This window comes from Camellia sinensis, chromosome 5 (assembly GCF_055761805.1).
Source record: "Camellia sinensis isolate YWXY chromosome 5, ASM5576180v1, whole genome shotgun sequence".
Lineage (NCBI taxonomy): Eukaryota > Viridiplantae > Streptophyta > Magnoliopsida > Ericales > Theaceae > Camellia > Camellia sinensis.
Genome location: NC_138965.1, coordinates 184,929,397 through 184,945,731, shown reverse-complemented (window position 1 = coordinate 184,945,731; position 16,335 = coordinate 184,929,397). Strand labels below are relative to the sequence as shown.

The following is a 16,335-nucleotide window of genomic DNA, read 5'->3' as shown; positions in this document are numbered from 1 at the left end:
TTATATGGCAGAGTTGAATTATACTTGCATATAATAGAGTTGAATTAAGTTGGCGATGTTTTTGATTAGTTGAATTATACTTGCACATAATAGAGTTGAACTAAGTTGGCGATATTTCTGATTGAAACATGACGAATAACTTAGACTCATTATATGACAGAGTTGAATTATACTTGCATATAATAAAGTTGAACTAAGTTGGCAATGTTTCTGATTAAAACGTGACGAATAACTTAGACTTATTATATGACAGAGTTGAATTATACTAGCATATAATAGAGTTGAACTAAGTTGGTGATGTTTCTGATTGAAATGTGACGAATTATTATATGGCATAGTTGAAATTATACTTGCATATAATGGAGTTGAGTTAAATTGGATTAACCTAGATTTGCCATATCGGAAAATCAAACCCAAATTGGAACTAAATGCATTTGAGTAAGATTAATAGAGGAATCAAGGTTGAGAACCTCGGCTAGTCTCTGTTTGAATCTAGCTTCGGCAACAAGATCGTAGCCACATGCTTAATGAGAACCTAAGTGAGACTTAAGTTTACATTAGGGGGCAGAGAGCTGGAGAATGAAAAATTTACAAGTTGAAGTTAAGCTGAGGTAAAACTGCAAAAAATATGTACTTGCCGAGATGACCAGGTTACCAAACTTGGGGAGTATAGAAGACAATAAGTAAAATTAAAGTGACAAGTTTAAAACAACACTTGTGAAAATATTTTTATAATGTTTTCAAGTGCAGGCCAAGATAAAAAATGAAGAAGTTATGTCCGATGTATTATACTTCAAAGAGGTCATACAAATAAAAGTACACTTTGAAGACATGCAAAATATTCTAAGTATGGAAGGAGTAAAACATACAAACATACGAACACCTGAAAGAAGAAATTATACTTGCATTCAAAAGAAAAAAGGCACTTCGGCCTGCAGAAGGATCACTTGTTCTGATACAAAAAAGGCACATCGGCCAAATACAAAGCTAACATTGTTCAAAACAAAGTATTACAGTTAAGAAGGAAACATAGAAAGAATACAAGGAAAAGCAGAAATATCCTATGTGTTAGGATTGGCTTCATCGGTTGGTGGTGTTACACTCTTGTCAACCTCTACATTGGCATCAATCTCACACAGTGTGTCATCAAGGCTCTTATTGGCGGTCTCGACCTCAGCCTCAGAGGTGGTCTTTTGGACCTCGTCCTTCTCATCCTGAATTAAATCCAGGACTTGCTCATTCAGAGTTGGGGTCTTGGCCCCAACAGAACCCGCAGCATCGGCTGCCACCTCGGCCTCTTCATTATCCTTTTCTTCTTCACCTTCTTCCTCCCAAGCCTTAGCCTCAGATTGGCTTGAAGTAAGAGGGAATGGCACTGCAAGTCGGCCTTCGTCATAAAGGGGGGAATCCTCGGGGATAGCCAACTCCTTCAGAGCAACCATCCAACCAAGGGTGTAATCCTTGTTACATGCCTGTCTGACTTGTTTCTTATACTTCTCACGGACGTCGACTGCCCGCTCAGCATAGGCCTTCTCGTCCGCCACTTTGATTTTGGCGTCTTTTATGGCCAAGGCACTTCAGAGCTCTGCTTGGGTTTCGGCAGTTTTTGCTTCGGCCTCTTTTATTTCAGCTTTGAGGACCTGAGCAACAGCGTCTGCAGCACCAGCCTTTTCTTCAGCTTCATCCTGGGCTTGTTTAGCTGCCTTGGCCTGATCTATCAGGACTTTCATCTTGGCCTCAGCTTTGTTTAGGGACTTAAGCAAGCCAGCAGCCTTCTTAGTCTTGTGGACCAGCTCCTTCTTCATTCCTTCTGACTGCATCGCAAAGGAGTAGGCGTGTTGGATCGCCTAGAAGAAATGGAAAGAACGAAGTCAGTAAACTCTTTAAGTATGAAAACAGAGAATGGAGAGTACCAAGTGTTAAGAGTTTACCAGTACAGAGCGCTGCACCATCAGAGCGAAATTTTCGTATTCGCTAACTTCGGCCATATGGTTGAGGTCATTAGGGAGGAGCAATGTAGTAGAGAGGGCAACGCCGACCTCAATGTCAGTAGCGCTATGACCGGCTCTGACTGGCTTGTCCTCAATTGTGATTGATGGGACCCAGGGGTCATCAGGTCTTTGTGGACCTGAGGTGGTTGTAGATTCAAATCTTAGCCTTTTTGACTGAATATTTTTAGAAGGATTAGCCTCGGTAGGCCTTTTCTCAGGGGCAGAGAAACTTTTCTCGGCCTCGGCCAATTTCGAAATCGGCAAGGTGTCCTCAGAATCGATCTGAGTCACCGTTGCCTTTGCTTGGGCTTTCTTCAACCTCTTTGGCTTGGCCTTTGGCTGGAACTGTGATGGGGAAGATTGGACTGTCACAACACCCGGAATGTTAGCCAAAAGGTCTTTGACTACGGCCTTGTTGCGCCCCATCTCGTTGGCAGTGGCGGCGACTGTAACCTTGGTTCCAAAGCGAATTGCTGGCAGTGCGGTAGGCGGGTTTGTTGGATTGTAAGCCGATGCCTCAGAGGATTGGCGTTTTCAGCTACGAGTTCTGCCCGCAAGAGCGAGGATGGGAACTCGGCAACGGCGTTGGCGTTGGGAAGGAGGAATCAGTTGTGGAGCAGAAGTTGATGGCTGCTCTGCTGGGTTAGAGGTTGAGGCTTGGTCCTGGCCGTGGTGATGAAGTGGTAGGAGGAGTTGTAGCTGAATGAGGGAACTTTCTCTTCTTGGGGACGTCGGGCAAGGTAGATTTGTAGGTTAGGATATAGTTGAGTAGCAAAGGGGCCTTGTGCTGATTCACTGGTAAGCCGAGGAGCTTCTTTAAATCTTTGCTGGGGTAAAAGGTTTTGCCGAAGTCTTTTGGTGGCTGGGGAAGAGCTGCAAGAAAAAAAAAACAACAACAACAACAGACATTAGAACATATAAAAGGAACAAAGTAATAAAGACTTAAAAGGAAGAAAAGTGACACTTAGTTCTTACAATTACCCTCTTTAAAGACTGATCGGCTCAAGGGATAGAGGTGGAGGTCATCATCTGGTGGGAACTCCCAGTTGCCCGAGACGATGAAATAATCATCTCCAGCTCCTTTGTTGGAGTCTGGGAGGTCGGCAATAACTTTGTACTCGGTCGACCTCGACTTAAGGTAATAGATGTAGCCTTTTTCTGATTTAAGGCCACACATGGTATAGCAGTATTGGATGTCGGCTAGTGTTATCCTAGCGTTTTCTCGGCTAGCTAGGGCAATTATACCATTTATGACTCTGTAGGAGTTAATGGCTAGCTGCATTGGGTTAAGTTTGTAATAATGAAAGACTTGGTGAAAAAGGATGTGAAGAGGGAACCTAAGTCTGCACTCGATGAAAGCAACTACTAGGAAGGGCATGAGGTTGTCATTGGGCATAATGGAGTCCTCTTCCCCAGCCAACCTGAGTTGGACATCGACAGGGATAGAGAACTCCCTCCTAAAATGATCAAGTTTTCTGAGGTATCTACCCTCCACCTAAACTTACCCATGACGTCGGCAAGAGGGACAAGGTGTAAGAATTTGGAAGAAAGAGGTTTGTGTGGGTTTCAGGGACCTCGGCTAAATCCAAAACAAAAACTAGGGTAGGGTTTTTCAAGATCAGGGGAAGTTTGTTTCAGTTTTCCTAAGAATGTGGTTTCTCTACCAAAACCTAAACCTAAATCTATGTAGAAGTAGAGAAATAAATACCAGAATCTAGAAAATGCAAACAAGGAAAACAGAAAAAAGAAGAAGTGTGATTCAACCTCAAGAAAGAAATAGGAAATCAAGAACATTGTAACGAAATGTGTGCAAGTGTGCAAAGCCAAGAACGGTGGCAAAATAAACAAATGTGTGAGTGGTGTGTGTATATGTATACCCAGAAAGAGATTGGGCAGAAGCAAAATCATGAAACAAACATGCTTGATACACAAATGATGGAATTCAACACACAAGTAAATATTCAAGAACACGAACGGGTTTGCAATAGCAACAGTTGAATACAATAAAATTTTGAAATAAATTGAAGGCTGAAAAAAGGGGAACAGTGACTTACCGAAGAAGATGGCACCGATATGAAACTCGCCGGAGTCAGACGGCGTGAGTAGTCAAAGCCAGATTGCGAAATACCCACTGGATGAGATGATTGGAGCAAGTTGCAAAAGCTTTAAAGTACAAAAATGGAGGATTTTGGTTTCGTGAAACTAATGAAAGTAATCATGCAGGGTTATAACTTATACCTTTAAATGTAAAGGAGATTCTTTGCATCACTTGTGAACAGCTTTCCTGTCAAGATACGAACTGCACCAACACATTCAACTCTCCTTACAAACACTCCTATAAACCAATACAAGACATTCCCAATTTTGTCCTACGGAGATTGTTAAACTAAACATGAATGTTTGGGGGAATAAATTGGCTGCATAAAATTTGAGAAGATGCCCTTTTTTTCTTAATCGGTGAAAGTCAGTGGTTAGTTGTTAGACTAGTAGTTATAGGGAGATAAACGCACACCCACTCCATACAAGCATGTAAGTTTTGCCTCCCATTCCACTTCTAAGAGAACTCTCCTTAGGAGCAATGCTTGAAAACCTGGACTGGTCGAACCAGTGACCGGACCTAGTTCCGGTCTGGGTGACCCTCCAAACCCAAACTATGCTCAAAACTAGCATAGAATTTGAAAACCAGAAGAACTGTCGGTTCAACCGAAATAACTAGTGAACTAGTCACGGGTCGACATAAGAACCAGTCGGGTTTGAAGAATTGAAATTTCTTCTAAAAATATGTTGTGGAGAGGATTCGAACATGGAACCAAGTGTATAAAAAGCAAGCACTCAAACCACTACGCCATCAACACAATTGTTGACAATGTAACAAGTATATATACTATATATTCAATATTATATTAATTATTTTTACTAAACATCAATGTATAAAAAACATAAAATAAATTTTAAGAAATATTTTTTTTTGTAATTGTTTATTATTTATTATTTTTGTAATTTAAATATCTATATTTTTTATACTTATAAATTTTAATATATTTATGACATAATTATGATATCACGGTTCAATTCCGGTTCACTCGCAGTTGAACCAGTGACTCTGTCCGCCTGGTCACTTTCTGGTTCGCTCACCGGTCTGATTTTCAAAACATTGCTTAGGAGAGACTTGGTGGCCAAAGGGTTAGTCGCACAATCTACAACACCTTAATAAAATTTGAGAAGATGCCTTTGTTTAACACCTATATGCTCGTGTGTGCACACACACACACAATGAAAGTACAAACCTAGCCATAATAAATAAAACCAAGAGAAAACTATCATTATTTATTTATTTACCAAAAAGGAAACAGATTTGTTGTGTGGTTACATGGCTTCTCATGATTAGCTTGTAACTAAGCATGCTTACAATGTGGCTGGTATCTTTTCATGCCCTTAAGCAGTGCTTAGGATTTGTGTTTTTGGCCACTTCACATCTCATAAGGTCTATTGGAGATGATCATAATCCAATGTGTTCATGTTTATTCAACACTTGATCAATATTATTATGTGATGTTGGGTTGATTTGAGGAGTACCTATATATCCTATGAAATACAACCATACAATTGAAGGTTTCTCTCTAGGCAATCTATGAAATACAATCATACAATTGACGGCTTGTCTTCTAGGCATTTTATTAGCTCGACACTGTAGAAGGAATGATGTACTCTGTAATTAACTCTAACCAAGAGTATTGATTTGACCTTCTTTCAATAGAAAAAAGACTCCATGATATTCTCCAATGATACTCATATTTTTCGTTCTAAAAATGTCTTTTGGGTCTTTGTCCTCTAGGCGGAAGCTTAATGGTGCAGATATTTGGATCATCATCTTCCAGTTTATCTAGAGAAGGTAAAGATGGTAAGCAAGGGGATCACTTATTAGTTTCAGATAAACAAAGTGGTTTCTCTTCTTCTCCAATTGTTGTGAGCTCCAGAAAGGATGTTCCTGACATGCTGAAGAAGTAAGCTGCATCACTAGTGATGTCTGCACTCCATTGGATCTTCCTTTATGCATATACATAATATGACATGCCGATAAAAACAAATATAGACATATAGACACACACACACACATATATATATATATAGAGAGAGAGAGAGAGAGACATGGTCTTTGTAACTTGTTTGCAAATATGTAATTGTCTGTTAGGCCTTAGTCAAAATATGAACAACTAACGGCTAGAGTCCTATAGGCTTTTTGCCTTCCATGTACATTCCACGAAAATAAACATTTATATGTTTTGAAATGGAAGTTGAAGAACTTTATTGTATTCATCTTCTTTTTCTGATGAAGCTCCATAATTATTACTTACACGGCAACTAGTGGTTTGCAAGTTGAAACATTTGTTTTTGAGCTCTTTTTTCTCTTTTGGGTCTTTGGGGTTTTCCTGTTATGTGCATATATTTTGTTTTGATGCATGCCTTTGCCTTTTCAACAAGTTAGAGTCGAGTCGAGTCGAGTCAAGTCGAGCTTTCACGCATGCTCTACGTGGGGATTGTGAGTCTGTTAATCAACTTCTCATTCACTGTGACATTGCTATAGAACTTTGGGTGATGAGTTTTTTTGTTTTTTATTATAGTTGGAGGGGGAGTAGAGTTAGAAAGAGAAAGGAAGAAGCTTCTTGATTCCTGGCTTTACTCTGTTGTGTCATGTGGATTGTTTTCAAAATTAAGAGTAGATTTATTTATTTATTTATTTTTTTGATAAAGAGTAGGGACAAGGGGGTTGGTTCAATTTGTGGACTTTGTAGAGTCTTTTAAATAGCTAATGGCCAAGGCATCCATGGGGTTCTGCTCTAGCTTTCTTTGTAGAAACTAGAAGTCTTAATTTTTCCCTATTTTCATATGGCATAATGGCACCTACAACTTCATCCAGGCAATGAAGAATTTGAAGTTACCTACAGATCAGTTCATTGGTTGCACAAAACACACCTATCAAAGGAAAAATGATCAACTGTATTGCATTGAATTTTTTAGGTTATAGAGGATATGATATACCCTTGATATGATTTGAAGGGGAAATTGCTACAAGATTGAGATAGATATGTTAATCAGTTTTGATAATTTGATATTTTTATTTTGGAATATCATCAGAGAAGAGAGGATGCTTATTACAATAGACATAATAATAATAAAAAGATATGGGAATTTAACTCAAGTAATTGAGCATGAGTGCTTTCAGAAATCAACAAATTGTGAAAATTCGATAGACTCTAATACAACAAAGGGGGTCTACTAAATATTCATCTTTGTCTAGGTGTAGTCCAAACGGGGAGAGCATCACAAGCAAGTGGTGAAGCCTATTGCCTATAATCGCCACAACAATGACCAAAGAAAGTGAATCAGGCTTCTGGCTATGAGAGTGGTGAAACATATTATCATCCATCCTTTACATACAATAGAATTCAAAATGCTTTTGTTTGAGATCTAGATGAGAATGAAAGCTCGCAAGCAGTTAAGTCAGGGAGACTAGTCACATAAGCTCCTTTAGAGATAGAGGTAGTAAGAGGCACTATCAACTAGCATTTGCACAGGCAAACAGTTGGTTTAGACACCATTCTTTAGTAAGTAATGGTTATCATTTTTCAATGCCAGTGACACCGAAAACACATGGATGGAGATGAAGTAGAAGCATTTAAGGTGAAAGGGAAAGAGCTAGCAGCCAACACTCAAAAGCTTATGAATGTCCTCTAGATAGACAAGTAGTAAACACGCATACTTGGATCTTCGAAGCACCAACACTGAGAGCTTCCAAGCTCTTATTACAACAACACAAGTAGCAAATTAGAACCATTAAAGATATGATCTTTGCACATTACTATGCCATGACCAGCTTAGCATCGAGATCTTTAACTGGTTCAACTGCAAAGTTTGTGCATTTGTGTGGAGGCAGGACATCCTCATTTCGCTTCTCTGTACTCTATAGTGATTTTGTACACAGGTATTTTCCTTGGGAATGATGTGGTGGATGACGTTAAAACTTTTTTAAAGCTTCAAGCAATCTCCGTCTACTGCTGTCATCTGCACTATTTTGCTTTCCTCATCTATACTCACCTTCTCCTTTTAAGTTCTCCGCCTTCCCCTCTATTTTTGCGCATCAACATAACAACCATGTGTAAAGTCTAGCTAATATTAAAAAATGTCTAGCTAATGTTAGTTTAAAAAAAAGCCTAATTTATGGGGGAATGGTGATTTCATAAAATTATTATAGATTTATAAAAAAGTTTATGATTTTAATTATTAATATTTGAACTAAATTTTTTCTTAATTTATGTCACTGTTCTAGGAATTGGATTCCCTCCAGTCCATAATCTCGAATGGATAGTGTTGTCATGGCCTGTGAGATCTACTATAGATTTCGTTTCGATGATCTAAATTGTTTACTTTGCAAAGTTTTTCACGTACATCGTACAAGTAAGAAAAATTGAACATTTGACCTCCTAATGAGGTGCACAAACTCTTGGCTAATGGGTTAACCCAATTGGTTCTAACTCACAAGTCTCCTAACCACTATAAATAGTGAAACAAATGCGGTGACAATTATCATTAATAGTCATCGTTTGTAATTATTCCTTGCCAATTAAATAAGATCAAATGGTTCATAAGAAAAAACATAGGACTAAATGGATTAACATTTTCTAATTTGGAATTTACCGGTAATTTTTCCCTATTATTATCCCAATGAACCATGCCAAACCAATAATTGACTCATCTTTCTATGTAATTATTGTGACACTATTTAGTTGGTTTGATTTGATTTTTAGGAAAATTAAAATATTTTATTTTTCATATTTTTCGTATTTATATTGAATTTTTAAAATATTTTTAATGATTTTTTTTAATTTTTAGATGTACTTAACATAAATACACTTAAAAATATAATATTTATAAAACAAAATCTTTACAAAATTTATTAAATATCAAAAAATATATATAAAAAATATGAGAATTTAATATATTTTTCTTATTCTTATAAATTTATTAATTTTTTAAAATATATTTTTTTATTTATAAATATTTCACTTTTTAGCGATATCTAAGTTGTGAATCTAAAAAAATAAAAGAAAATTTCTTAAATTTTTTTAAAAAATCACTAAAAATTAAAAAAACACAAAAAATTAAATCCAAGAAATTAAAATTAAACACATTGATTATTATCCCAATGAACCATGCCACACCAATAATTGACTTATCTTTCTATACGTCTCATCACAATAGATATGTTCACCACGGATATTTTCAGGCTTCATTTGAGATGTGGGTTGATTTTTTAACTTTTTGATTTTATGGCTATTTTAGTCTGAGACTAAAAAGGCCTTATTTGACAAATGTTAAAATTGAGCTTTTTAGGCTAAAATTGACAAAAGATAAAATGGGCTAAAATAGTTAATAAGACATAATGTCATATCAAATCTATAATCATGTCACTTTTTTTCTCACAAATATCACATTCAATTACAAAAAAAAAAAAAAATCTGATCAACTTCCCCTAGTAATTGATATTTCTTCAAAATAAAGCCGATGGGCTGGACCCATAGGATAGGATTGGATAGTCCAATCATTTTCAATTAATTTGTGTAATGGTAGATATTTGTAATGGTATATATTTTGATTTAAAAATAAGAAAAAAGTTATATTTTAAATGGATAGTGAAAAAATAGTTTCATTTTCATGGTGCAAGTCTTTTTTGTGTATTAGAATTGTACATAAAAATTCTATTTTTAGTGAAATTATTTTTAAAATATTCCATTTATTTGTAATTTTTAAGGAAAATTAGTGATCACAAAGTTTGCATACAAATTTAAAAAGGAAAAATTACACACCAGTAGTGTGCAAAAAAATATTTAAAAAGATGATAAATATTATAAATATTAATAATTAAAATTATAAATTTTTTATTATAATAATTTTTCAAAACCTCAATAGTAGTTTTCCTTTAAAAAATAGATTAAAGCAATGCATTGAGTGCTTATTTGGCATGAAGAGTTTTGGATTTTTTTGGCTAAAATACTCAAAAATAAAATAAAATAGACTAAAAAGTCAACCATATTCAAATTTTAATCATTTCATTTTTACTTTCACAAAAGTCAAAAAAATCAAAAATCTATCCCAAACAAGACTTTGGCCTCATTTAGAAAGTTGACTATTTTAGTAGGTTAAAATTTTTATAGAGACTAATTAATGACATACCTTACTCTAAACCAACTCACTGCTTTCCCACTATATAAAGGATCAAGAACGATTCGGATCATTATCCCCAAGGCACCCAATAGCCCGTCTTAATTCTGTCCAGCCTATAGACCACACATTTATGGATACCATCACCTATCATACTATAAAAACAAATTATTTCATTACAAAGGCCTCGTTTGGCAAGAGGCTATTTTAGTCAATTAGTCAAAAAGTTACTAAATTAGTCAAAAAGCCAACAATTCATACCAAAAAGTCAAAGATTCTCTTTCTCTCTACTTTTTGCACATCTTTTCGTAATTAGCCAAAAAGTCATCCCAAACATACAAGTTTTTTTTACCTACCTTTTTAGCCAAATAGCCAAAAAGTTACTAAATTAGCCTGTTCCAAACGAGGCCAAAATATAAATTCCATCAAAGAGGGTGGCGCCGGTTGCATTTGAGGATATTGAATTGAATAAATTAAATATATATATATATAATTTATGTATGTTTTAATTTGTCATTTGTTCATGTTGAAAATTCGTCCTCGGCAACTTACATTGTCATTTGTCATCTTTAAAAAATTGTTTGAGCACGTTAAACTGATTGGATTATCATTTGTTATCTGTAGAAAAAAAATTTCAAAGAGCTTTCTCATTTCAATTTTTTTCTTTTTCTTACAATCAACTTAAACTAATTGGACAGTCATTTGTCACTTATTGAATACTTTGCTTGTTTACTTGGTCCTGTATGCTAAAATTTGAATATTTATTTTATGTCCAACTTAACTTAATCTAATTAAAGTTGATCGAATAAATTATTCATATAAAAAATTAAGTTAATTGAATAATGTTAACTATATGTTTGAATCAGTTTTGTATTAAAAATATGAATAATTATACTTTAATTATATTCATCATTCATTTTTTACATAAAAAATTGATTCCGAACATAAGATTACCATTATCCAATTAATTTAATTTTTTGTATAAATAATTCACTCGACAAACTTTAAAATATGAAGATGTTGGATCATTGAATTTGACCCAAAAAATGGGCCTACTGTTAAACTGGACTGTCCAGTCCGTATTTGTACCAAACCAGCCGAAACATGCAGAGGACAATCATAACTATAGAATGTGAAATTGATACTTGCGTGTAAAGTTTTTGTGATTACTATCATAAGAGCTTTTAATGGATTCACCTAAATTATCTATTAGAAGGGGGGTCCTTTCTGTCCAGATTTTGTATCAGAGGGTATTGTTTGAGTCTGCAGAGTTCATCATAAATCCTATTTTGATGAACCAAATTCAAGTTTAAGATAAAATTTTTTAAAATTAATATTTTTTTAAATAAATTCAAATTTCAAATTTCAAATGAATTTTGATTTATCTTTAATTGAGTCCATTATGAGAAGAGGGCAAATAATTTTATTTTTATATAGTTTAACGTGCATATATGCTTAATGAATCAAATTCAAGTTTAAGATAGAAATTTAAAAAATTACTATTTTTTTAAAATAAATTTAAATTTAATTTATTTACCAAACAAGTTCATCTCTAGCAAATTCCAATAAATTAGATACAACTGGAGCTTTGGTGACTTGGTTTATTTTATGACCCTTCAAAATATTTTCTGATGTCCATTTCGTGAGTAGATCCATTTCCAATTTTGTCACATAGATCTTCCAAAATTTTCACAATAACTATATTTCTCATAAAATATTTTTAAAAACTAGCAATTCAGGTGTAAATTTGAAAGGGGGGGGGGGGGGTGGGAAATTGAGATCAATGACAAACTTTAATAATTAAAGTTAAAATTTCTTTTTTTTATATGAATCTGTAATTAATTTGAGAAAGTATATTGATTTGTAATTTTCCAAATATTTTGAGGTTGTTCTTCCTTCAAAGTCTTAGGTTTGAAACCTTCTAGATGCACATAATTTTTTGACGTCAATCTATATGAGGCTTTGTCTCTATTTTAATTGGGTCTCTTGCTAGTGGATGATTGGAATAGTCCCCCAAATTAGTCTTTCTATTGGGTTGGTTAATAAGTTATCAAAATATAAAAAAAAAATTAAGGTGTCTCACGCAAACTTCCAATTACAGTCGCTCATGCTCTATATATATTGTAAAGGGGTTGGATTGTCTCTTGTTGGTCTATTGTGACCTCATTTAGGGTTTATTTTGATGATTCGAACTATTTTATATAGTTTGGCTTACAAGGTCATCCATGTTAGAGATCAAATAAATTGGACATCGATAATCACATGATTGGATTACATTTGCTTAAAAAATAGATTATCTACATAGTTTCAAAATCATACTATTTCGTTAATTATTTTTCAAACAAATGTCAGAAGATCAAATGACTTTTAATATCCAATCAATTTAATTTTTTTTCGCACGGATAATCATGAGCTCAACAAGTTTTACAAAACAAACAATTCAAATTATTAATATAAGCACAAAATGGACCCACAATAGACTGAACTAGATGATCTTGGCCAACTGGAGACAATTAATTAAGTCCCATGTATTATCAACGTTACATGTTAAGAGCACATTTGTTTGGGATATTAAGAAGGGGATTGAAAGTGGAGGGAATATGTGAGGTTCATTGGATTTTTAATTTGATATTTGAGTGTGGGATAAGAAGAAAAGGATTGAAGATGAAAAAAATTTAGGAATCGTAATATTATAATGATTATACCTCTTCAGATCATTTTTATTCTTTAAGGGTAAAAAATATTAAAATATTTTTATTTCATCACAACCAAAAATATTTTATTCCTTCCATCTAATGATTTATTCAATTTATTATCGTACGGCATAACTTATCCCTTATAATTTTATCTATAATTATATCATATATTTAATTATTCTTCTCATCTAATTCTATAATGTAACCTATATCTCACAATCTTATTAATAATCCATTCTATTTAACCAGCGAAAAAATAATTTCACAATCAAATATAGTCAAAAGAAGCCATTATGTGACATGTTCATGGACAAATACAAGGACCAATTAATGACATACCTACTCTAAACCAACTCACTGCCTTCCCACTATATAAAGGATCAAGAGCCAAGTATTTTTCTCCAACTCTTGCCTCCAGTTCTATCATCCATTGTTTGATAATACTTTGGGTTTGTTTGTGGGGAGGGTGATTGTTGAGATGGGTCTAACTGGTAAGTTGGTAAGGCAAGTAGAGATCAAGTCTGATGGTGATGTGAATTTTTACTCTTCGAATCTCTTCGAATCTCTCTCAGTGCGTTTTATTTCCTTGAACCTGTAAATTTCATGTTTTTAATGAAATTTTTCTTTGCCGATCAAAAAAAAAAAAAAAAAAAAAAAAAAAAGTCTGATGGTGATGTGTTCCATGAACTCTTTAGAGACAAACCACACCATATCTCCACCATGTCCCCTGCTAACATACATGGCGTTGATTTGCATGAAGGTGATTGGGGACATGTTGGCTCTGTCATCTCTTGGAACTATACTCGTGGTAAGCCTACAACAACACCAATTAACCCTAATTTAACAGTTCCCATCCCCCCCCCCCCCCCCCCCCCCCCCCCCCCCCCCCCCCCCGCGTGTATACCAAAGATAAGGGAAAATGAAAAAAAATGAATTTATACATGAATCAGCATTTTGTGTTCCTATAGACCATGATCTTGTCAATCTACTGGTGTACTCATCATCTCTCTTATACACTCTCATTTTTAGGTGTCAATCATATAATTCTTACTTAGGTTTTAAATATCAGTTGTTTTGTATTGTAACACTAGTTACATATTAGAATTTTAGATTTTTAATATTGTTATTTATATTTAGGTTAATAATGTTTGATAATGACTGATTTATGAGCGTATTGCTGATATCATGATATCCTGATAGTTATTTTAAAATCATGTTGTAGAAGTATACAAGTTGTTTTATTAATCATTTAAAAAAAACAAAAAATTCAATTACTCATATTCACATAAAACACTAATAATACAAAACGATTATAAAAAAAACCTGGTGATGGATAACATTTAGGCCTCATTTGACAATTTATTGTTTTAGCTTAAAAGTTAAAAGTCACTAAAAAAACTAAAAAATCAACAATTTATATCAAAAAGTCAAAGATTTTCTTTTCTTTTTACTTTTTACACATCTTTTCATAAAAAATTTAAAAAATAATTCCAAATAAACAAAAAAAAATTTAATCTCATACTTCAACAAAAAAAACTAAAAAATTACTAAAATAACCTATTTCCAAACTAAAAAAATAATTCCAAATATACTAATTTTTTTTATCTCATATTTTAATAATGTTTGATAATGATTGATTTATGAGCGTATTGTTGATATCAATTCAAATCCTGATAGTTATTTTAAAATCATGTTGTAGAAGTATATATGTTGCTTTATTAATAATTAAAAAAAAAACTCAATTACTCATATTCACATAAACTACTAATAATACAAGACAATTATAAAAAAAAAAAAAAAAAACCCTGATGATGGATAACATTTAGGCCTCATTTGACAACTTATTGTTTTAGCTTAAAAGTCAAAAAGTCACTAAAAAAACCAACAATCTATCAAAAAGTCAAATATTTTTTTTTTCCTTCTACTTTTTTTGCACATATTTTTTGTAAAAAACTAAAAAAATAATTCTAAATATACTAATTTTTTTATATCATATTTTAACAAAAAAACTAAAAAATTACTAAAATAATCTATTTTCAAACTAAAAAAATAATTTCAAATATATTAAGTTTTTTTATCTCATATTTTAATAATGTTTGATAATGATTGATTTTTGAGCGCATTGCTGATATCAATTCATCCTAATAGTTATTTTAAAATCATGTTGCAGAAGTATATATGTTGTTTTATTAATAATTTGAAAAAAAAATCCAATTACTCATATTCACATAAAATACTAATAATACAAAACAATTATAAATAAATAAAAAAAAAACCTGATGATGGATAACATTTAGGCCTCATTTGACAACTTATTGTTTTAGTTTAAAAGTGTAAAGGTCACTAAAAAAATTAAAAAACCAACAATTTATAAAAAAAAGTCAAAGATTTTCTTTTCTTTTCTTTCTATTTTTTCACATCTTTTCGTAAAAAATTAAAAAAAATAATTCTAAATACACTAATTTTTCTTATCTCATATTTTAAAAAAAAAAATTAAAAAATTATTAAAATAATCTATTTCCAAACGAGACTTTAATCTATTTCTTGAACTGGGTAAATTTTTGGATGATGTTGTAGATGGGAAAAAGAAGGTTGGTAAGGAGGTTGTCGAAGCAATAGATGAGGAAAACAAGTCAGTGACCTTCAGGGTTATTGAAGGAGATCTCACAGAGCTGTACAAGGCATTCAAAGTCACTGTCCATGTGGATACGAAGGGCGAAAACAACTTGGTGACATGGACGTTTGAGTATGAGAAGAAGAGTGAGAATGTTGAAGATCCAAATGCGTGGATGGATTTAATCATCAATGTCACCAAAGATATTGAGACTCACCATCTCAAGTCATAGACACCTTTGGGTGTGTGTGTGTCAAATGTTATCAACTAATAATTGCAGTGTGGTGAAACTTCTAAGTGTGCGAGATAAAATAAATAAATAAGTATATAAATAAGTTAACTCTTTTCTCTAATAGCTTAAGTTGCAGAGGGTATTATCAATGCACGAATATCGTGTATTTAGTTCCTAATATTTATTAGCCAAATATATACGAGTATGGGATAAGCTTAAGTTAGAATGCCCTCTTTAACAACTCAAGTTTTTAGATGAATTGGCTGTTAACAATTTGCATGTATAATCTATTTTGTGGCTACTTTTGTATCAGTTAATATTGTAAATTAATGGTTAACTTTCATGGTGATAAGTTTTTATTAGCAGAATTCTCTCTATCTCTCTTTGTTTGTCTCTCATACAAAAATAGACATATACATGTGTATTTACAATCTTTCTTTCTTTTTTCTTTTTTTTATTGACAAAAGTTAATTGTTAGTTATTAAATTAGTTCTTAAAAAGAGTTGAATTCTCAACCTTCCATTTACAAGTATCTAACTGTTGTTTTCACGTCACCACGGCACAAAGTCATATATTTCATTA

General features: G+C 33.1%; 2 protein-coding genes across 2 annotated transcripts in view; both read left to right on the top strand.

Moving 5' to 3' along the window:
* The window catches only part of LOC114271799 (uncharacterized), a 206,716-nt gene extending 200,338 nt beyond the window's left edge, over nt 1–6,378 (top strand). Inside the window, exon 7 of the mRNA XM_082870718.1 lies at nt 5,827–6,378. Within this exon, the coding sequence (XP_082726844.1) occupies nt 5,827–5,999 (173 nt within the window). The 3' untranslated portion in view covers nt 6,000–6,378. The remainder of the gene's footprint in view (nt 1–5,826) is intronic.
* A 6,923-nt stretch (nt 6,379–13,301) lies between these two features.
* LOC114259011 (kirola) lies at nt 13,302–16,121 on the top strand. Its single transcript, XM_028199008.2, has 3 exons — nt 13,302–13,442; nt 13,586–13,715; nt 15,485–16,121. The coding sequence occupies exons 1-3, from the start codon at nt 13,386–13,388 to the stop codon at nt 15,751–15,753; spliced, it is 456 nt and encodes a 151-aa protein (XP_028054809.1). The 5' UTR covers nt 13,302–13,385; the 3' UTR covers nt 15,754–16,121.
* The last annotated feature ends 214 nt before the right edge of the window (nt 16,122–16,335 follow it).

Excerpts from the sequence above, each read along its gene's own strand:
- LOC114259011 (XM_028199008.2), top strand. The coding sequence starts at position 13,386 with ATGGGTCTAACTGGTAAGTTGGTAAGGCAAGTAGAGATCAAGTCTGAT. Across the intron at positions 13,443-13,585 it reads TCAAGTCTGATGGTGATGTG|TTCCATGAACTCTTTAGAGA; the intron begins AATTTTTACTCT and ends GATGGTGATGTG. Across the intron at positions 13,716-15,484 it reads CTCTTGGAACTATACTCGTG|ATGGGAAAAAGAAGGTTGGT; the intron begins GTAAGCCTACAA and ends ATGATGTTGTAG.